The 24,085-nt window shown below is 38.1% G+C and overlaps 1 protein-coding gene across 5 annotated transcripts in view; it reads left to right on the top strand.

The window, feature by feature from the left end:
- The window catches only part of AFF2 (ALF transcription elongation factor 2), a 483,479-nt gene that overhangs the window by 426,222 nt on the left and 33,172 nt on the right, over positions 1-24,085 (top strand). For all 5 annotated transcript variants that reach the window (XM_084788922.1, XM_084788918.1, XM_084788921.1 and 2 more), the window contains exons 9-11: positions 14,349-14,508; positions 16,575-17,564; positions 21,572-21,693. In XM_084788922.1, the coding sequence (XP_084645048.1) occupies positions 14,349-14,508; positions 16,575-17,564; positions 21,572-21,693 (1,272 nt within the window). The remainder of the gene's footprint in view (positions 1-14,348; positions 14,509-16,574; positions 17,565-21,571; positions 21,694-24,085) is intronic.

The following is a 24,085-nucleotide window of genomic DNA, read 5'->3' as shown; positions in this document are numbered from 1 at the left end:
CGTGTATATTAAAATCATTTTGCTAAGCAGCTTTTCAGACTCTCCTTGTATTTACAGTATTGTCTTGCATGGCACATAACTATAATTGTATCAGACTTATATTACATTCCCCATATCTTTATAAAACATGATACCAGAGAAGAATCTATGTTGAATCACAACTCATAAAAACCATCCGACCAATAAATGAATAAGCCACAGTGTATAAAACACCATATTAAGGGAAAGTAAAATCACAGAGCAAAAGTTGCTTTGGTTTTCTCTTGCAGATCCATGTACAATTTGGTTACACAATTAACGCATAATGAGTTCTCATCAAAGATGCACTCTCTAAAGAAAGAGCATAAGCAGAGAAGCATTGCCTAAAACCTCCTGTGTTTCAGTTAGAGCTGTTGAAGTCATGCCCTTCCTTGCCCTATTATAACAACATTAGTAACATGCAAATTATAGGAGGTTAGGTTCTTTCTGCCTGTTCATTCTAAAAAGGTGTTAACTAAGTACTATTTGAAATACAGATATTAAAAGCTCTTAACTCCTTTATTTCGGGATTATTTTTCATAACACTATCTTCTTACTGGCATAAAAAAAGATTTAGAAGGGATTTGGAGGGGGAAATCTTCATTTATGATGATTCTAAAAATTCATAAGGGGAGAAGCAATTCCCCAAATAGACTTTCCCAAATCACTTATAATGCAATTCAGAAATAAGGGGCATTGCAATGGACAGTATTTAGTGTTGAGATGTTTATAAGTAAGATACTCTAAAGTGATGGAGAAGTAAGAAGAATGTAAAGAGTGACTCAGAAGGAAGACAGAAAAGAAAGAAACTTTGTTGATCTTGACAAGATTAAAAACTGCCGAAAAGAGTAAAAAGATAATCCCAAACAAGGGCAAAAAAAGATTTTTACTTCTTATCCAGTCATATTATTTACTCAGTGCTTGAATGAGGTGCTCAGGATATAGTTCAGTGATAGATTATTTGCCTAGTATGTGTGAGGTCCTGAGTTACCCAACACTGAAAATCAAGCAAACAAAAACTAATGCTGAAATGACTTAACTTCTCCATTGAGTTTTTAGGAAATAATTGTATATATCTTCACATATATGCTCAGTCAAATACAAACATGCAGACACACATAGACACATATATATGTACACAGACATCAACATGCACATGCTTACATGCATATTTTTTTCATTTAAACACCTTGAGTTTAGATGGAATGATTTAACATGCACGTTGAAATGTAATTATAGACAAAATAAACATTATGGCACAAGAACTTTCTGGGAAATATTTATTTGCCTCATATTCTGTTGCCTAAGCTTCCAACTGGCAGAATAGTATACCCAAGTTTATCATTAGGAAACTAAAAACAATGTAGGACTCATGGAAAGCCTGCAAATATTTTTGATAACCATACATTCAGGTTATAGGCATTCACATAACACTGAAAGTATAGTTTGCAAGCAAGCATAATTTTTGTATTTTGGATGAAAATTTACAGTCCACCTGAAGCTAAGCCTAAAACAAGCACTTGTTGGATTTAGCTGGTACAGCACCTGTATCATTTTAATTTGCTGTTGACATTATAAAGAGGCTATGTGCCCTCTACTCAGAACATATAGATTGTTTCTTTTTTCTGATGAAGCGAACAAATACAATTATAATTTGCTTAATCTCAAAGGATGTTTGTAATTGCCTACTTAAATCCTTTTCATTATAATCTGTTCATTCCTCAGAATTGCTAAGTTTTATAAATCCTCTTAATAATAAAACAAACCACCTTATTACTAATACCCCCTGTGCCTTTATGAAAGCTCCTACTAGATCTTGATGAAATGTTTATTTGCTTAACATTTCTTTTAAGTCAGTTTGGAATTGGCTTTGTGGACTCACAGATGGCACAGGCATGCCATTTCTATGGCTATTGATCTAGATTTACCTGTGAGCACATCCATTCCACTTGTGGAAGAGAGAAGGCTTTCTATACTTAACTTTCTTATCCTCATGACCTTGAACAGACTTTTCTTCTTAATGGTAAAGTGGTTTGAGTACATGATCACATGAGCTCTCCAAGCTTGGGGAAAGTGTGGTCCCTTTTTCTCTTTTGCACCTGACCTCATTCAATTTAGCATTGATGAGAAGGGAGACTGCCTTAGCTGGAAAGTAAGACTTTTCAGACAGGTTGTATTAAGGGACTAAGGATCTACTCTTTCTTTTGTTGTCACTCAAAGTAACAAGTATAAGGAATTCCTTTCAAAATGGTCAGTTTTTTCTAAGAGAGCTTTTGTGCCCAAGATGTTGGTATTATAAATGTTATAGGTGGGTTTAAGCAAAAGATAGGAGTAAATTCTGTCAGAAGCAGTTAGGATTTTCTCTATGTCTGTTTAGTAATATACTTTGTGAATTATAGTAAATTCTAGGAAGAATGTTCAAGCCAATTGATGGGAACATTTTCTTTTTATTAACATGAAAATTTCATAACTAATAATGTATGTGAGCTAAAGGACATACTCCTGTCTTTTGTGAACGTTTTTCAACTCAACTTCATATATAATCCCAACTTGATTGACTATTTTTTGCTCCATGAGCACATTAGTTATTCCACTGGAAAAACCATCTACTAGAAAACCAGTTAATATCAGACTCAGCATAATGCAGACTCGTTAACGTATCAAAATGTGAGAATAGCCCACATTTCACACAAAGTAAAATAATGGAATTTGTGTTTTAATTAAACTCAGGGCAGTCTGTTTTCATACAGCACTCATTTTCAGAAAGGGGCATTACATTTATTTCTCATGCTCAAGAACATATGTACACTTGGTAACCTATTGAACACTGTTATAATAAATACCAATTACATGAAAAAATATATTTCTAAGTAAGCTGCATTTTGTTGATGGAACTGAAGCAGACTCCTTGGGCATGTGATAGACAAGTCTTCATACAACACACTGAAAGATTACAAGTCTATCATCAGGCAAATCTAATTATTTTTATCAAATTAATTTATGCTTCAGAATTTTTGATGTTTGGTAGGCTGGCTGGCAATCAACAATCCTTATAAATTTCATAGTTAAATATTGTTGTTTATCAAGCAACTGGATTTTTTTCTGAATTTCCATCCATTAGAAGGCCATTAGAAGCATTATATAAAGTTACATATGTGACCTTATGCCAGGCATCCTTGAATATGCAAAATCCCTGCCATTGAGTAATGTACAGGCTACCCTAAATGAAACAAAATAAATTGAGACCAAACAATCAACCATGATGTGGTTAGTGAAAAGATCTCAGATGTGGGAGAAATCTTTGAAAATTAAAGTCACTGGTGAAAACCTAATACTATTTGGATCAGAGATTATAAAGAATGATTTAGTCAAGCAGAAGGGAGAAAAACAATTGTTACTGTAGACAACATCAATACTAGAAGCAGAAAGAGAAGAGAAGTTTAAGAGGAGAGAGAAGACAAATATGGGAGATATGTTGGGAAAAGAGGGACATTGAACTGCTATTAAGGTGATGGAGCTACACCTCAGACAATGCAGTGGACAAAAATGTACCAATCTACACAGCAGTCATCATCAATTCCAAAACCAAGGAGACTCTTGGTTCAGTATGTTGTCCAAGAGGTCAAGAAAGAAAACCAGCACAGCTTCTAGTCTATCAGGGAGTGTAGAATGAAAATATGTAAGGAATATCATATACGAAGTGAGATTTTCCATGCCATTAAGCAGTAGTTTTAGAAGAGCAACTAGTTACAATAGTTCTAAGCCCAAATAAGTGTCTAGTGAGATAGTCAAATGGCTAAGTATTTACAAAACCTTTATGTGGTTTTATCAAGAGAAGGACACTCAACAGTTTCTTTCTTGAGAACTAGTGGCCCAGGCTAGGTCCTCAGCTGATAGTTTCCTCTGCAATATCCACTTTTCACAGGAACATATTGTATTGCCGGCTCTGTTGTGGAATCTAGAAATAGTGATTTACAGGTTGCAGCTTTGCACTAACTTAGACCTTCATTATATTTCAGACATGATTTGGAAGTAAGGTACATTCAGTGAAGACACTGTATGCCTTTTATTTTAGAAGTTGTGTCTGTTTCGTTGAACCAACTGCAGCAAAATATTCCTCAGCAAAAAGAAGTATAGCTCTTCAGTATTTTCAACAACAACGTTTTGCAATTGATATCATTAGGTAGCATAATTGATATCATTTAGGTATGATAAAGGAAGCATTTGAGATTAACTTCAAGGCCCTGTTACCTTTTAAAAAGCTTTATTATCATTAGCCGCTATGTGGCTGCCTTGCCTGGATCTCACTTTGAAGCTCAGGCTGTTCTAGAACTCAGAGATTTGCCTGCCTTTGACTACTTGGTTCTGGGATTAAAGGCATGTGTTGTGTCACGTTACCCAGTCCTATTACCATTTGATAGAATTAGAAGAATGCAGTGTATAGTATATTTCTTATTGTTTTCATCTTCTCTAGGTAGTATTGATTTCTTAGGCCCAAAGCAAAGTGAAAGCAACATATCCCCACCCCAACCCCCACCCCTCACTCCTTAGGTCCCAGCTTCACGAGTAAGAAGCTCTGGAGCTTCATTGATAAAATAGGTAGATAACTGCTTTTTCTATTTCCAAGTGCTCTTGTAACCATGAAATCCTATGTCATAAATATCAAGGTTATTAGAGTAAAATTGCCAGAAAAGTATCAAGTGATCATGTGCCCCATAATTAATAAAAATGATTCTGGGCTTGTTTATCTGATGGTGACAATATCCTGCTGACAGAATAGGGGCATAGTACAGTAAGGAGGTTAAGTGCTTACCCACAGGCACAGAATGCTTCTGGGAACAGTTCTCCCGGAGATCTATGAAATGACGTCTTTATTGTTTTACTCTAGGGTATCTTAAACACGCTAAGCATTTTACAGAGTGTGTAGTTTATAAACCCCCTTGCCTTAGAAGCTTGCCTTCTAAGCTCAGTTTCTGTGATATGTCAGGTAATAGATCAGACATGGCATGGGACAAACAACACTGATAAAGAGATTGGCACTGAGAAACATCTGAGAAGATAGAGAGTCTAGAGAGTGGAAGAGGAACGCACACTTTCAAATGCAGCAGCAAGTCTAAGCCTGATAGGTAACAAAGGAGGTAGAAGGCTGTGATGAGACATCTCAAATCTGTCCCCAGAGTACCTGAACTGTCTCAGCATGCTTTGTGTTTTCTCATAGCATCTGTCATGGGAATCCTATGGGCCTTCCTTGCAAGCATCTTGGCTCTATCTCCAAACTAGTTCTAGAAATACAGCGTGTGAGAATCCTACACAAAAACTGCCTAATCAAAGCATACAACTTGCTCCACCTAAGATGTGGGATGGATATAATTCGTTAATGAGAAGCTTTGACCATGGGTTATAGACTCTTGGAGACTGATGACCTTAGGTTCCTTATGTGTACCAACTGTCATTACATGGGTGGAGACGAAGGTCTTAGGATTCAGTGATCACATCTGCTTGTTTCCTTGTTCTCATTCTTAAAAACAATCTTTAAAGGCAAAAGGTACCCAAGCATGTTTTCCCCCACCTATCAGTTGTCTGAATTTAGCAATCCTTAGGGCACATCATCAAATGGGTAATAATTATGTATTTGGATAATTATTGGTGCAGTCAAAGGCTTCAAAAACTTCAAGAAAGTTTCAAACTGAAGTCCCTGCTCATCAGAAGGTATCTAATAAGAACTCTTCAGGAACAACTGCTTAAAGAAAACTTAAAGGGGGTGGGTGGGAAAACAAAGAGAGGCCAAGAGAGGCTCAGTAGGTAAAGTACTTGGTATACAAGCAGAAGAAGCTGAGTTTAGATCTACGGCAGCTACATAGAAAGCTGGGTATGCCTACTGCTTGGGCAGCTATGCAAGAGTTTGGGCAAAGATAGTTAGATGCTGTCAGCCCACTGCCAGGCTAGCCAAGCTAGTCAAATGTGAGCTTTAGGTTCAATGAGAAACCCACATCTCCAAAAATGTGATAAAGAGCAATGTTGATATCTGGCCTCTACATGGGCAAGCATGGGTTTCTCACACACACATGCATATACTCATACACATACACCCAAACATAAAAGCTTAAAGTTTAGCATATGTAAAAAATGACAGAGAATAGCCAAATGTGTTATTAATAAAGGCAGAGAAAATAATTATGAAAAATCCATATATTATATCAAAGTTGTTTTAGCCTTTAATTTCAAATTTGTAGTTAATTAACTTGTTTTTCATCCAATAGCTTACTTCATGATTATCCCTGTGTAGATTTTAATCTTGCTACTCTACGTGGAGTCCACCAGCAGTATGAATATCATTAAGATTGCAATAGAAATGCAGAGATCATATCCTGCCTCCAGCTTCTTTAAATAGAATCTGGCACACTAATAAAGTCTCCAGGTAATTCCCATGCACAATAAAGTTTAAAATACATTGATTAAAAGAATTATAACACCAAAATAACTGTATTTTCCCCTTTTAAAAAAATCTATGTTTTACTAGTGTCCAATTATAAGTGAGTATACACCATCTGAGTCTTTCTGTTTCTGGGTTAACTCCCTCAGTATGATCATTTCTAGTTCCATCCATTTGCCTGCAAATTTCAACATTTCCTTGTTTTTAATAGCTGAGTAGTATTCCATAGTGTAAATGTACCACAGTTTCTTTATCCATTCTTCTCCTGAGGGACACTAGACTATTTATAAAGCTATCAAGGTGAGTGTAGTTATTTAAATGGACTGAGAACGGGCCAGGCAAGAAAATCCCACGGGTCTTTGTTTAGCTAGTCCTTTATAATCACAGCTCAGATATGATTGATTGTTAAGTAAATGAAAGTATGAAAAGCCAATACCACAATAGTTCATTACTATCTCTTCAGAAAGGACAGAACTTCCGGTAGTGAGGACAAATAGACACTGCTGGGGGGTTCAAAATATGAGAAGCTGTTTTCTTCAAGGCTGCCCAATACAAATAGCCAAAACCACTATGAATATAACATTTATATAATTCCTGGTTGTTTTGTGGTTCTTCTTGCTGTACATAATTTATTGTATATATGTATAATAATATAAATAAAAAAGGAAAAAAATTAAAAAGGAATAGCAGGCAAAAGAAAAATAGTATGAGAAGCCAGTCATTTTCACTTCTGAAAGCTTCAAAAGGTTTGTTTGCAGTTAACTTTGTTGATGTGCCCTTTTCTTTGTGGCAATAATCTCCAAGCATCTTCCTGAATCTGATCTATGCTTCCTAGCTCCTGCTTCTCAGGGTGACCTTACTTATAGACTTTGAAGGAAAATAAAATTTCATGAAGATAGAAAAATGTATTAAGGTATAATCTGCTCTGGTCAATATTTTATTTATTTGTATTAGGTTCTGTATTTAGTTTTATTTCTTACCTTATATTAGTAGTTTATACCATAGAAAGTCACTTCACAGAATATAAATTTGTCTTCAGAGTTGTGGAGGTTAAGACATGGTCATGAGCCTCACTAGGCAAAAATCAAGGTGTGAGCTACATTCCTTTATGAAGACTACAAGCGAGATAGTTCTCTGTTCATTTATGCTTTTGGCATGATTCACTACCTTGATGGCTCTAAACTAAGGGTGATTCCCAGTTTTTAGAGGCTGCCACATTCCTTGACCTTCCTCCATCATCAAAGCCAGCAAACCAAATCCTTCTCACGTTATATCAGCCTTACCTATTTTTCTGAATTCTTTCTTTTGTCCGGATGGGTGTGATCATACCAGGCCCATCTACATAACCAAGGATAATGTTTGATCTCAAGATATTTAATTTATTGATACATGCAATATCCCTATGACTACTTAAGACAACACATTCACTGGCTCTGGAGATAATGGTACGGATGTCATTGGAGGCCAGGTATTATTCTGCTGATCACAGACCTATTCAGTCATTCACAGCTTTAAAAGTGTACAGGAAGTGGTTCATGAAAATGAATGAGTACATGTGTGTAGAACAGACTTCATTTCAAACAAAAGGGTCAGCTAGCAAGATAATTATTGTGTACATGCATGATAGAAAAAGAATTGTAGACTTGACGCTGCCTCAGAACGACACAGAGCACGAGTGGACATTAGTTGACTACTTAGCAATAGTATCAGAGCATTTTCGAAGAAAATTCATAATTATGGTTGCTTGCAATATTTATATATAAGGTATTTTGACTTTAAGTGCTATCCTATTTTCTCCTGCCATTTCATTCGTTCCTATCAGAGCAACTGTGCTTTTCATCTGTATCATACGTTATGCTTCTTCTTACCTTCTATATTGTTGTCAATTCTTGCTATACTTTGCACTGGACAAACGGATCAGGGTAGGGAGCCTGGAAGGTATACAGGGAGAGTCAAAGGTCTTAATATTGATAGAAAGTGGTTTGTTCTCACTGCTATGTCTGGAACGGTCCAGGATTCAGAAGGCCTGCTCCTCGTGATGTAGCATGGTGAAGCAAATGTACTCCAGGAGATCTCAAATCCAAAAGTTTTATAAACTAAAATTTATTTTCTAGATTTGTAAAATAAAATTTGAGGCGAAGAGAGGTAACATTATGTAGAGATCTCCTTACAACTTGATTATGAACTCAAATGTAAAATTATTCTAAACTATCTGGTAGAAAGACAAGTCATCCTTATAAAATTAGGAAAGCATGATGTTAAAATTTGCACAAGTCTCAACTAAAAGAAAGAATATAATGCAAGTCTATCATAAAAATTATCTAATGCTACATGATTTTTGCAAGTGCTCTGTCCTTGGACATTTATTGCCAATATCAGTATCTCCAGGTCTTCCTTGTCAAAATTTCCCATTTTTGCTTACAAAGATATCATCTATTGTAGAATCCAGAACTATCTTTTTGATGTCCACCTACTTGGATTAAGAAAACTGGACAATTCTTAAATTTTCTTTACTCTTATTAAAGGAACTTTCAGTTAAATTAAGAGCAGACTCAAAAAGCACTAATGCAAATTCCTTGGATTTCTGAAAGCTGTTAATCTGAATTAATGAAAAGCCTAAGTCATAAAATAGCCCTTCCAGAATACATTTTTAGTACTCCAGAGTTTACCAAGAGTTATGCAACTGAAGAGTTGCTGTTGTGCGCAGATTGTCATAGACTTGTACATGTTAGTTCCAAAATGATTAGAACCTTTGAGGAAGATACATTAAACAGCATCCAACTGCTCTCTTCACCCATACTCTCACCCTGTTCATGACCATCCTTCTACCTGGCCACTGACATGCAGAGGACATTTCACTTAAACATTCAAGAAAACCATTTAAAAACTATTGAAGTGAAATCTTCTTGACTAGTTGCCTAGATTACTATACCCATATGGCCTTGGAGGGTATCCTGCATGTCACTCCCTTTCTCAGAGGACAGGCCTTCAGGTTATTCAAATGCTGTCATTCATTCTATGATCTACCCAGTTTCTTTGCTTTTCTTACATCTGCCCATTAATTATGGTGTCACAAACTGATCCCAATTGTTCCTGGAGACATTAGTCAATATGACCACAATTGTATTCATGTCTAGAATATTGTATGCAGTAGATGGACCACCTTTTAAATTCTATAATTTTTCCCAGCCCTCTCAAGACCCTTAGCCCACAGACAAGCATGTCTAAAGGAGTCATTTTAAGGCCTCCAAAATTTTCTTTTCAGTGAATGATCAGATCTCTCGCCCAAGCCTTGAATTCCCCCCTCTAGTCTGGGCTGCAGTCCTAAAGACAAAAATTCAAGATTTGAATTAAAATGAGGCTTTGCTCTATTTAGTAAGGCTGACTCACTGATGAACACAGTAACAAAGTTGATACTTGAAAAGATTGAACACTTTACTTTGAAACTGTTACAAACGTGTGTCCTTTGAGAAGTTATATTCCATTGGGGTTTAAGGCATAGGGTACAGGGTATGGAGCACTTGATTTCATAAACTAAATGTTAGTGATCTTGATATCACATGTTGGAATCACTAACAAGTTTTAGAAATGTAGCTTGTTTAACGTGCGAGTAAATGGTGTGTGGGAAATAATTTTAATGCAGCCTTGGTGAATGAAGATATATAAATTATGCATCAATCCTTCATCTCCTATGCATAATCAAGTATTGCATTGGTTGGAGTCATTCACAGTCACTTTAATATACATTTTAAAAATAAACTAATGGCATATGAAAATAAATGTAGTAGAAGTGGGAATTTAGCTGATCAGCTAACAGTTTTCAGCAAATAACTAAAAGTGAAATATGGTGATGCTTTGCCATCTTTAATGTTTCACAGTAGATTCTAGATAAGAATAAGAGCCTAATTTGATATTATTATTCTAATGATATTTGTTTTGCTTTTGAAGACAGTATTTCAGTCTTTTGGTTTTACTTTTGTTCCTGGGAATAGGCCTATAGCAAGTGAGTCCTAGGCTCAGTTATATTGTTTCCATTACTTCTCAGACTAGATGCAGCAGTTTCTACCCATGCCCATGATCTCTTAATTATGATTATGAAATTCAGAAACTTCTAGAACGTTCTTTTTAAGTTTGAGACAAATTCATTGATGACAGCCTTAAACTAACCTAGTGTAAAGCATACTGTGAAGATTACTGTAGCAATATTACATTTCATTAAAGAATCTGACTTATGTATGACATATTCAACGCATTAATTTTAATGTTATAAAAATCTGCATACTAAACTGCATTTGTCCTCAGAATAATTTTGGATAAAGAAGACTTTTTTGTCTTTTTTTTATCATATACATTTATATTATTACACATGAATAAAATAAACTACATACAGCAGGAAGAACCATGAGACAATCATGAGTTATATAAATGTTACATTCACAGTGATTTGGCTATTTGTATTTGTCAAACTTGAAGTAAAAATCTTTCCTATCTTGTTGAGTCTAAATTTCTGAATGAAAATCAATATCTAGCACACCTCATCTCTGTTAATTTAAAACATCTATCTTGATCTAAATACATCTTAACCCCTAGCCTACTAAGCTTAACTGTAAGACTAAACTATCTGTTCTTCAACCCCATCAGATATTTGAGAAGGAATAAAACTTAATTACCTGAGTGAACCAGAAGTGCAGGTTAGCACTGTCCAAAATGAAAAAATTACTGAGACAATTTACTGCCTGAACAGTCACCCAAGACTGTCTATAATGTTGGAGCATCATCCTCAGTCTTCTGGCACAATATATCTGTCAGACATATTTGTTTGGCAGAAACTATTGAAGACTTGCTTACCCTGTCTTGCCAGAGTTTGGCCATCAACTCTGCCTGATCTAAACTTGCCCATTTTTAGGCAGAATTCTGTCTGTGGCAGAAATGAGGACACTTTGCCTAGTGGCTTGTTTGCCACATTTGAAGCCATCTCCATAAGGAGGTTCTTTGATGCTCATCATCTTCTTTGAGGCAGGCTGAGTGTTGCCAGGACTTAACTTGTCTTGTTGTAAAAGAATCTTTAGGATAATAAAAACATCTTTAAATGCCATATTCTGTAGGTCTCTGAGGCATTAAAAACCTTTATTTAACTATTTTACCTTATATATCTATAGAGCCATATCTATCTATTAGACCTAGGATATATATTCTTGTGATAAAATTAGACTAGTATTTGACATAACCATGACTTGCATCATTATACAAAACTCAATACCATTGAATTACAAAATAACCTTATTCATGAGTAACAATTAAAGCCTTGAGATGAGAAGTAGATTAATAATCTACCTTTTGTTCTATCCTACCTCTATATTTCTCTATCTACCCTTTCTTTCTTTTCAGCTCCTATCTCCTTACCTACCAGTCTCCCACTAAACCTGTGAAGCTTTCATTCTGAGTTAGTTTAGGAGTAAGCTGATTCTGGCAAGTAAAATAGCTGTGCTTTATGTATATTATGTGAGTGAACTTTATCTTAAGGGCATATACACAATGGTTGCTCTGTTTCTTACAAAAATTGCTAAAAAAGAAATCCAGTAAATGGGAACACTATCCAAAAATATCTCAAAATAAATCCAGAATGGTTTTCAGGTGATAATATTAGGCTGAGCAGATTCTTACAAGAAGCCACAATGAATGTATATATGAACAAATATTAGGAACCAGAATTTCATTGGAAGATAATAATCTTGGATCCAAATTAAATTTGTACCCCAGAATTGACCACCTAGTATTCTTGTCACTACAAATGTGTTAAATTGAAGCCAAATTTGCTTAATCTCTAGATTAGTTTCACTTAGATATAGTCTCTTAATCTTTATTTAGCAACTAAAGATAAAACACAATTGATTCAATTTGAAGAATACTTTGCACATGTATGAAGATATTTACTGGCACTTAAACGGTGTTCTGTAAAGAAATGCAGAAAAATATGAGCACTGAGTTACAGGCGTCATCTCTTTCTCGGTAAAAAATGCGCGCGCACACACACACACACAGAGAGAGAGAGAGAGAGAGAGAGAGAGAGAGAGAGAGAGAGAGAGAGAGAGAGAGAGAAGTGGGCGGGGAGAGAATTTATTTCCTAAGAGATACAGTATTCCTCTATGTCTTGTGCTTTCATCTAATCTCTTGGTATATTTGGCAGAGAATATACTTGTGGATAGCATTTACTTGGCAGCTAGCAATTTATCATCAGTTTCGGCTCTATGAAAGAAAACATCTACCAAGGAGACGAAAGGACCAGACTTTAGGCATTGAAGTTACAAGTGGTTCAAAAGGTTCTCTGTGCTGAATTGTGACTTATGAGAAACCTGCACTGCACTAAAGGGAGTGAACTAAAGATCTCATTTCTTCCCTAGCAGCAGGGAAGGAAATCTTCAGGCCAGTGTTGAGAGCCATAGTGTTGGAGAAGAGGCTCTGTTAAGAGTATGGGATGGGGCATGAACTGGTACAGCTCTGTTCAAGGAATAAAGATGTATGCTTCTAGAGTTCTGCACGAAAGAATGCTTGAAAATTCTCTATCTTAGGTTTAAAGATGAGACCAGAGAATTAGGTGGCTCCCAAGTCAGAGCATGACTTCTTGTTTGACCTTTTGCCTCAGATTTGAAGAATGTTAGGCAGGAAAACCAACAAAATTGCTACAGTGTTTGAGAAGCATGGGGTGGAGTGGAGCAAGCAGAAGGAAGAACCAGACTCAGTATTATAAGGAAAATGCACCAGCCCCAAGATTACCTTTTACTTTCAGTTCAATTGATCTCCAAAGGAGGACAGGTTTGAAGAGATTCACTGAGATTAGAACCCTCCTCAACAATTTTCTTTGTTTGTTGGCTTGCTTGCTTGTTTGTGTGGTTGTTTTGTTTTGTTTTGTTTTGCACAGTTCCTAAGAGAAAGCAGATTAAAACTCAACCTAAAGAAGCAATGATCAAAATGACAGAAAAACAATGTTTTTCCCCATGATGCTATGGGCAGCTGAAGTTGATTTGGTACAGTGCATAAAACAGTAAATGATTGGTAAAGAAGAACTGATTCCCAGTAAAGGCAGAACAGCAAATGATGTGCCTTTTCAAATACTTTGTTTGATCAGCTTTACAAATTTCAAAGACAGTTATTGGAGATCGATGTTTCCTTGGGTTCTCACCTCCTTGATAAGCATTTCAAAGCATTTACAAAACAATAATGAAGAAAACAAAGAAGTACATGTCCTCATTTCCTTACTCCTGGACCTAAAAGACAGAAATTGAGGACCACATCTTAGGCCTTTGGAATAATGTGTAGTGTGCACAGCAGTCATTATCCTTGAAGGAGCTAGGGCACTATGGGTAAGAAGTCAAGAAAAGTCCTTCCTTGCTCCTAGGCCTCAGTTTCCTTCAGTAAAAGGAAAATTGAGGTTACCAGTTCTTAGAAATATGACTACATAGGATTATATTCCAAGAATTTTGGGTGGAGTACTACAAAATAGCAATAAAAATGGAAAATTAACTGAAATAAATAAATGGAACAATATAACATCTAGGTCTCAGTTTCTAGGCTGTACTCATAAAGTATGAAATCTCTGCTGAAAGGTTTCATGTGGAATATAGAGGTGGGTAGGATTTCCTGGAAGAAAAGGAACAGTGCTGGACCAGGATGCTTGCTTCTCATCAGATCTTTGATATTGACCTCAACACTGGACACATGTAGCCTTATGTTTTGTTGGTGAGCTGCAGGCAGAGTACACTACAGGGTCCTCATCCAACAGAGACAAAATGTGCACTCTGCCTGCTGCTCACCAATAATAAGTCTTTATGTTGAACTGGGCTCTTTCTTTCTAGTCTGAGACTAGATGAGGTAATAAATGATGTCATTTTTCTTTCAGCCCACTCTTGGCCACACCACAGCCTCCACCTGTGCTGCAAGCCAATGGGGGATCTGGCAGCTCCAGTGAGTCAGATAGTAGCTCAGAATCAGACTCAGACACTGAAAGCAGCACCACCGACAGCGAATCCAATGAGGCTCCTAGAGTGGCCACTCCAGAGGTAAGTGAAGATGTCAAGCTGGTGCATAAGCTAGCATGACAGATGTATCATTATTCTAAGTACTTCAGCACAATAACCACTTCAGAAAAGTAGCCAGAGACTTGATAAGATTGTTTCTTTGAAACATAATTTTTATATACTCTAACATATATAGATTCGCTCTGTGTGACTCTAAGTTGTACAGATTGCTTGCTTTATGAGTGATTTTCTATGGAAGTCACTTACCTACTTGGAGCCTCAAGCCTCATTCCATATAAAACTAGTATAGTAATGATGAAGCTTGCAACTTATTTTTAAGTGACCCAACAAAAACCAGTCAAGATGCACTTCTAGATCTGAAGATGCTAACCCTTAACTCCACTTTAAAGTTATTAAAGTGACAAATGGATACTAAGCAAGGAAGATGTGAGTAATGTGCCATTCTATAAAGGTAAAACAGCACTCAGAAAGTCACATGTTCCTTACTTCAATTTACATTGTGTGCCTGATAATAGTAAGTTAGGAAATGTTTAGCCTAGCACCACAAAATATCAAATCAATAACTCTGAAATAAAAGGAATCATTTTTCCCTTCCCATTCCCTATACATTGAGGATAAATGCTCTGGTTACCTGAGCCAGAATATGGTGCAATAAGGAAATTTGTATCATAGCTTTTTATATATTTCTTTTTCAATAACCAGGAAGGAATAATAGAAGCAATAGTCATTTTATTGCTGCTAAAAACAGTAAATGCTGTCCTGAACACTTACATTTTCTCATTTCTTCTTACTAAAATCCCAATACTATACTCTATTACACTATAGAACATTTGATAGGTGACAATGTGCATTTATGAGAATTTAAACCAAAACTACCTCAAGATCTCACAGATATATAATAGTAAAGCCAAGACTGAAACCCAGGTCAGTAAGATGCCAGAGCTGCTAACCCTGGAGCTACACTGCTAAAAGTAGCAGCAAATATAGTTTCCTTAATACTTACCTGCTTTTGTCTTCTAAAAGCAGGGATCACAGCTATATAATTCTTCTTAAATAATTCTGCCATTCTATATTTACTGGTGCCATATGCTTGGTGGCTTTCAGAAGAAGAGTCTTTCTAATAAAAATGATGGATTTCCATTTCAACTTGTCAAAATCATAGTTGAATATCAAGAATGTGAATTAAATATGCCAAATATGCCATTTCTATCATTTAATAGTGAATGTCAAAGTCCACACACACATCCCCATAAGTTGATTATTGCTTAAATATTTAGGAGAGTGTAGTGGTTTGAGGGAATCCATTTTTCCATCCTTCAATAAAAACACAAAGATAGTAGTGCTTTCAAAGAATTATCACTTCATGTAGTAAACCCTAGTATTTTTGAAGATGGAAAGCTTTTCCTTCTGAGCACACTTGAGATGCACTTAGATTTATTTTCAGGATCAGACACCATTAGCTCTGTCTCCTGGTGATAGGTTGATCAATGATTCTTAGCAAAAGACTTTGGGAACAGAATTCTCTCTCAGGAGCCCCTGGTTACAGTCTGAAACATCTCCCCGTGAAGAATCCTTTACTGACTAGCTAGAGTAGAGAATATCTTCAAAAGAACAATAGAAACTGGTGTAAAAAAGCAAACTTTGGTTTATTTGCAGCTGTGTGGTTTTTATCTAGTCAGATACGAGGGGAAAACACTTCAGTCTTTTAATCTTCACTGCAAGTATATTTCTCAATGTTTGTTTGTGTGTGGGGGGTGGGGTGTATTGTCACTTAGCATCCAAGGTAGTCAGGGTTTTTTTTTCTTTGTTCATTTACAAGACCTTATGTAGCTCAAAATATCCTCAAACTCAACCTTGGTATATAACTAAAAATATCCTTGAGCATTTGATCCTCCACAACCACACCTGGTTTATGTGATTCTCAGAATTGAACACAGGGCTTCATGCATCCTGACAAGTACTCTACTAACTACATTCCCAGACCACATCATCCAAGATTTTATTAACAAATAGTCACTATACAGCAAGTCCCTCTAAAGTCTCCACACAGATGAAATTCATCCTTGTTATTGTTTCTCAATCTACAGCCTGAGCCACCCTCCACCAACAAATGGCAACTAGATAAATGGCTGAACAAAGTCACATCCCAGAACAAGTCATTTATTTGTGGCCAAAATGAGGCACCCATGGAGACCATTTCTCTGCCTCCTCCAATAATACATCCAGTGGAAGTCCAGGTCAAAGTGAAACCAAACCCCAGCCAGGCGGTGGCTGGACCCAAAGAAAGGCCTCTCCTCAATCTCATCAGGGAGAAAGCTCGACCAAGGCCCACTCAGAAAACCCCAGAAACAAAGGCTTTGAAGCATAAATTGTCAACATCAGTTGACACAGTTTCTCAAAGGACAGTTGGAAAGAAACAGCCCAAAAAAGTTGAGAAAAACACCAACGTTGAGGAGTTTACCTGGCCCAAACCAAATATTACCAGCAGCACTCCCAAAGAAAAAGAAAGCATGGAGCTTCCTGAGCCACCGCGAAGCCGAAACAAAGCTACTGCCCATAAACCAGTCCCTAGGAAAGAACCACGGCCTCATGTTCCTCTGGCCACCGAGAAAAAGAAGTACAGAGGGCCTGGGAAGATTGTGCCAAAGTCTCGGGAATTCATTGAGACAGATTCTTCTACATCTGACTCCAACACAGACCAGGAAGAGACCCTGCAGATCAAAGTTCTGCCTCCTTGCATTGCTCCTGGAGGTAACCCTTCTAAACCCAAGGATACTTCCAATGCCAACCTGAACAGCAGCAACAGCAACACCTTACCCACCAGCAATGGCGAGACAGCTTGTTCACCATCTCCTGCCATGCAAACTGAGCTTTTGTCCCCTCTACGGGATCAGGAGGACCCAAAAAACCTCTGGGTGAAGATTGACCTTGTCTTGCTTTCTAGAGTACCAGGCCAAAACTCAGTCTCAGCAACACCCACGAAGACAGACTCTAAGGAAACTGCCTCTAAACCCAAGCGTCAAACTGCTGCCACATCTGTGGAAAAACCAGCCCCTAAGGGCAAGCGTAAGCACAAGGTGAGTTGTCCAATGGAGCCTGCCATGTGGCTGTGAGCAGAGCCTAACACCTTCTGCTGTATTTTTTCAAGGAGGTCAATGGCAGAGGATTGCAAGCTTTGGTAAAGAAATGACAGTTTTCTAAGAAGAATGAAATGCCTGGCATATGGCCATAGTGCTAGGAATTATCAGGGTGTGGTGGTAGCCATTCTCAAGGGTAGCTCTCATGGAATAAAAGAAAGTATGATATATAGGAAATAATAATACAAACAAGGCCTTTCCCAAGGTGGCCAGTCCCTGGAGCAAGCGTCTTAAATTGCTACTACTGCCAGTGGCTCCTGTATCATTGCTTTAGTTTCCCACTTCAGCATTAGTAGGGCGCCTATCTGCCACAAAGGTCAAGTGCTTTATTCTACATTTGTTCATTTCTCTGGACAAATATTAATGCACTTCCAAGTCAACTAGCCTGGGCTATCCTGATATCTACCATGCAATAGTTTTTTAGTCTTCTAAGATTACTGACTTATTTGGAAGGGTTACACTGTGAAAAAATCTCACATGAAGACACTTTGATATCAATTCTAGGCTTACACCAGGTCACCAGAATGGGAAATCTAGAATGAATTTTACTAATTAAAATATGTATATAGTTTATAGCTAATATACTCTGATTTATCTCCTTATCTTGGGGTAGTTTTTCAAAATCATGTCCTCCCATCCTGCTGTTTTGCTAGTAGTGTTCTTCAAAGCACTATAATAGCTGGAGATGCAACTCCTAATCCTTTTTTCATTGCCACCCCCTCCCCCATTTCTTCCCAGGAAGGTGTGTCTTGAATATGGCCATTGTTCACATTACTTAGTAAAGAACATTGTAGCAGCCTGGTGGTGATGGCACACACCTTTAATCCCAGCACTGGGGGGGGGGGGGCGCAGAGGCAGGTAGATCACTGTGAGTTCAAGGCCAGCCCGGTCTACAAAGCAAGTCCAGGACAGCTAAGGCTACACAGAGAAACCCTGTCTCAGAAAAAGAAAAGAAAAGAAAAAGAACAGTGTAGCTATAAACAGTAGTGACTTATTAAATGGAATGCTCTAAAATTCTTCACTCCCCTGTAATTAGGGGTTAAAAAGTAAAAGAGACTGGAGGTGAATAAAAAGCAATGAATTATCAGAAGACAGGAGTGTGATAGGAGAAAGAGAAGCATTGGGACATAGAGGAAGGCCAGAACAAAGCATCTGCGGAAGCACAGGTAGCCTGAAAAATGCTGAAGAAAGGGGACTACGAGGTGAATAGGGATTCTTAGGAGAGCAAGCTTGACCATACAGGGAAAAACTATAAAAGAAGTGAATGCAGGAAGATAAGGAGTAGAAGAGACCTGAGGAATTGAAAAACTGGGAATCTTTGGGACACTGGGGAACACTAAGAGACAGGCAAGTAATAGGAAGCCAGGGGGTAGTCAGAGACTGGGGAACCCTGGAAGACCAATAAGCATTATGAGACTGGGAAGATGGAAGACTATGGAGCAATAGGACACAGAAAACACTAGAAAAATGGGGAACACTGCGACAAGGAAGCTTTTGAAGATTAGGTAGTGCTGTAAGACTGAGGGGAATTAGGAAATGCTGCCAAGAGTATGGGATGCAGTGGGACAATGGCAAGTTCCAGAATCGAGGAGAAGGGGAGCACTCAGAGACAGGGAGTGCTGAGAGACATAGGAGCACTCAGAGACAGGGAGTGCTGAGAGACATAGGAGCACTCAGAGACAGGGAGTGCTGAGAGACATAGGAGCACTCAGAGACAGGGAGTGCTGAGAGACATAGGAGCACTCAGAGACAGGGAGTGCTGAGAGACATAGGAGCACTCAGAGACAGGGAGTGCTGAGAGACATAGGAGCACTCAGGGACAGGGAGTGCTGAGAGACATAGGAGCACTCAGAGACAGGGAGTGCTGAGAGACAGTGCAGTGCTTGGACACAGGGGAGCACTCAAAGACAGAGGAGGGCTGGAACACTTGTAGCACTCAGAGATAGGAAAGTTCTAGGAGAGAGAGGCATGGCTGGTGACAGCCTAGTGCTAGGAGATTATGAAATACTGTAGTCCTAAGGGCCCTAGCTGTTAGGGAGACTAGAGACAGGCAATACTAAAAGGAGGAAGTGCCAGGATGCTGAGGAACATTGGGAGACAGGATGGTGTGGATCCTAGGGAATATCAGGTGGCTAGGGACAACTTTGAGGCTACAGGGGCTGTCAGCCAATCAAGTATTAGAGCTCATTAAGAGGCTGGAGTGCTAGGAGAAAAGAAAACAATTGGAGACTGGTTTCGGGGAGAGTCTGTAAAACAATGGGGACTAGGTGAGTGGTGAGCCCTCAGAGACTGGAGACTGCTTAAAGACAGGCAATACAAAATACTGGCAGGACTAGCAAGCACATGAGTGCTAGTAGACAGAAGAGTGCTTGGAAAATGGGAAACCCAGTTCCACTAGTCAATTGAACAGTGACCAGAGACTGGAACACTTGGAGTTGGACAAATGCCAAGACATGCGGAGTGAGAGGATACAGTGGTGTTCTACTAGACTACGTATCTTGGGAAACTAGGAAAACTGGGGATACAGGGATAGGTTGGAGCCAAGACCATGGAGAGTGGAGTGTGCAAAGAGACAGGAGATGGATAATGGTCTTTGCAATGTTTGCAGGCTAGGGATAAGGAGGAGATAGTAGGAGATAGAGTTCACTAGCCACGGCAAATATTAGTAGATTGGGGAACACTAGGAGAGTGAGTTGCAACAGAAGACTGGGCACTATTAGGAGACTGTGGAGTGCTAAGAGACATTGAAGTCCAAAGAGACAGAGGAGCTCTGGAATACTGGGCTGTGCTAGGAGTGTGGGAAGTACTGGGATTCAGGCAGATCCTAGGAGACTATGAACTGAGGGTTAGGAAACAAGACTGCACGAAGGGACTAAGGAGTGCTAGGATGCACACAATTGCTAGAAAACCTGACAGTACTTGGAGAATGGATCTCAGAGATACTTAGGGAATAGAAGACTGGGGAATGCTAGGGGACTAGATACCCTAAAACTTGGGGAACACTAAAGGACGGAAAAGTACTAGGAGACTGTGGTATTGAGATAGTGGGGATTCCTGAGAAAGTACTTGGAGGGATGGAGAGGGAGCAGGGCACTGGGCGTCAAGGAGACAGTCAATCACTGAGAGGGGTGAATGTTCTAGAAGATTAGGACAGAAGGGGGTGCCAAAAAGCAATCGCTTCCCAGACATCAGGGAGATACAATAAGATGGGAGAGCACTAAGGAATTTGGGGATGCTAGGGAAATGGAACAATAAGAGTCATGGGTGAGTCCTGAAGAGAATTCTTGGTGTTCTTTATTGAGTCATCACCTAATATATCCAATAAAAAGATTCCAGAACAGTGAGTAGGAAGTGTGGGGCCCTTGACCTGCCTTGATCCTTCTTTCTTATTGATGACAACAGTACAGAGTAAAAATATGCCTTTGTAATGAATGAATGTATATAAGAACTAAAGGCATGCTTTATACATGGTCCTTTCTCTTGCCTGGTGTTGATACTATAGACAACCTTTATAGGTCACCCATAAGTCTCATGGTGTTTAAACAAGATTTGTGCCATGTAGAGGTTCCAACGTTTACTAACTATCACTTTGTAAAAGCACTTTTGATGAGAGAAGCTTATGAAAATTATAGCCTCTCTTCACTTTCATTATGAGGTTCCTGTGCCACACAATTTTAAATCATTGATTACATTAATGTTCAAACCATTCATACGCCAACTTCTTGGTAGAACTAACTAAAAAGGTTGATTGCTTTTCTGCCTGATCAAAGGTATGCATTTAACTCCCTAACCTAATCTAGAAGTTAAAATAGAAGAAACTACCTAGTTCAGATTTTTGTTTCTCTGTTTGCTTGTTTTTGTTTGTTGTGTTTTGTTTTCATTAAGTGAAACATGCTTGTGTGGATGTGTGATATATTTGAAGCTCTGTATATTTTTCCTTATAAAAGCCAACAGAAACTGCAGAGAAAATCCCCGAGAAGAAGCAACGCCTAGAGGACAACACTACTATATGCCTGCTTCCTCCTTGCATTTCCCCAGCCCCACCCAACAAGCCTCTGAACACTAGAGAGTAAGTTTTCCCTGTTTCATTGTTCTATCCCTTGAGCCCTTGTGGAAGTGCTTTGACTCCAAAAGAAATTATATTTGAAAATATTGGGAGCTTCTTATCCTATTAGAATGGCAGGCTGAAATCAAGAAGGGCTTAATCCAGGCCTGACAGCAATGTCTGGCTAGTGGCTTGATACACATATGAATAAAGAAGAGAATATGGACTATTATGAGGTTTTAAGAACCATTTCTTTATTATAACTCAGGACATTCGTCAAAAATTAACCACAGAAGAACATTTTGCACCAAGCAAAAAATAAAAAATTATTTAAAAAGAAGAAATATCAGAAAACACATATCATCTTCATCAGATCAATCTGCTTTTGTCTATGGTTCAGTTCTAAGAGTGCCTAGACAATTTCCCTTGACCTTGATAGGGGGCTAGTTTTAATGACATTTCCTAGTGTTAATACAAGGCTGGAAGATCAGTACTTGCATCCTGACTCTACAGAGGCCAGCACAATGACATGTTTGGGAAAGTGAGGGCAGTTCTGTGCTAAGAAAAGTGAGGCCTAGATGAGTGTGTTGATTCTAACCAACTGGCCCCTCCTCTCCCTTCTTTCTCTGTGGCAAGTTTCCAAGATCAAACAGGAGGCTTCTTGTCCTTTCCCCAGTCAAAGAATATCATCTTTCTCCAGAGAAGTCTAGCCCTCTGTTTCTAGCGAACATTATGACGGAGTTCTTTCTGTTTTATAAATATTACTTAACTAACAATTATGTCAGCTACTCAAGACATTTTGTCTGTGTAATTATTGCAATAAATTTATTCAACATTTGAGATTGCTCCCATCAAAGCCCAGTTTTGGAGTCTATTAGCAGCCCAAAGCAGAGAGGCAATCTGGACAACTGCTGCTAACAATTGATTTCACAGATTACTGTTTAACATCAGTGATACAGCATCAATCTGCCACAGATCAGATGTTGGAAATAATTCATCAGCTTGAATGAGTTTAGCTTCTTGTTTGAAAATGAAAGGTAGAAGCAGATTTCTTCACTCTATGTAATAACTGTTGATCCCTAAGGTGACTGCCCGTTACTCTGAAAATAATTTCCTATTTGTGACATGTGTATGTACTCTCTGGTAAAGGCTGTCTCTACAATATCCATTAACATAGTTCTCAAAAAAGGAAACCCAGTGAAGCAATGTGAACCCCTTTTGCTCAAAATACAGCAGGTATATTAAGAATCATGGATCTTGATGATCTAACATAGTGGCATACTGGTGATGCAATCCTACCTCTGTTCCCAGGCTGGACTCAGTTCAGATTACCTACAGATACAAGGTAGAGGCCAGAGTAGTGGGAAATTGCCACACCCTCACTGCTTTACCGAGAAACCTTAATAAGAAACCCAAGGAGTTGTTACTTGTGTCTTGCTAGTGACTCTTATAAATAAAATAAAATAAAATAAAATAAAATAAAATAAAATAAAATAAAATAAAATAAAGCAATTCTCAATTGAGAAAATGGTATTTTTTTTTTAGTGCACAGGCTTTGTATGTATTTGCTCTTATAGTAAATGGAAAATTACTATTTCTCTGGGAGTGTTTATCATTCAGATAGGGACTTCAACATGATCTTATGCATGTCATCAGCATCAAGTCCTTGGAATAGAAGAAGAATGGGGCAAGTTGGTGTCTTAAGGTCTTCTTTTGGGAACCCTCTTGCAGTCTTTATCTGTTCTCTTGTTCTTTGACCCTTTTCTCTAAATCCTTAGAAACTCCTAAGAGAAAATGTTCTCTTTTCTAAATGAATTTTCTAAACCCAGTAAAGATGCTATATCTGATTGTGACAACAGGAGTTACCCCATCAACCAAAAGAAGGCTCTTTTGAGTCCCTCACCACATTTAGAATTTAACAAAGCCATCTTAATGTCCTTTTCTATCCTATTTAAAGGACACTACTATTAAAAGAAAATCTTATGGATGACAACAATCACAATGATCTTTCTTAGAAAAAGTACCCTGGATGTCTCTTGTCAATGAAATTATTAACTATCTATACACTCTATCTTGGAGCATGGTAGATGAAAAGGGACTAATATACTGGTGCCTATTGCACAGAAAGACTGCTTCTCCATTTATCTTGTCAGTAGACAATGGGAGAGAAATAACACACAATTTAAGATCAAGTACCTCTCAGAAACAGAGCTTCATCTTGAAGATCCCACTACCTTCTTACCCAGCTCAAGTGGCAGGGGACTGGTTACAAATAATGAAGTACTTCCTATAGAGGAAACAGCAATGGTTTATTTGTGTGTATGTACATATCACCAAAGGTCAGGTACCACTGTAATTATTGTACTTTATGTGTCCTATTGTTGGTGGAACCTCTCCTTGATGCATGGCTAAGGAG

This window comes from Acomys minous (genome assembly GCF_964271855.1).
Source record: "Acomys minous genome assembly, chromosome: 7".
NCBI lineage: Eukaryota > Metazoa > Chordata > Mammalia > Rodentia > Muridae > Acomys > Acomys minous.
The sequence above is the reverse complement of the archived record's forward strand: the minus strand, read 5'-3'. Positions and strand labels throughout refer to the sequence as shown.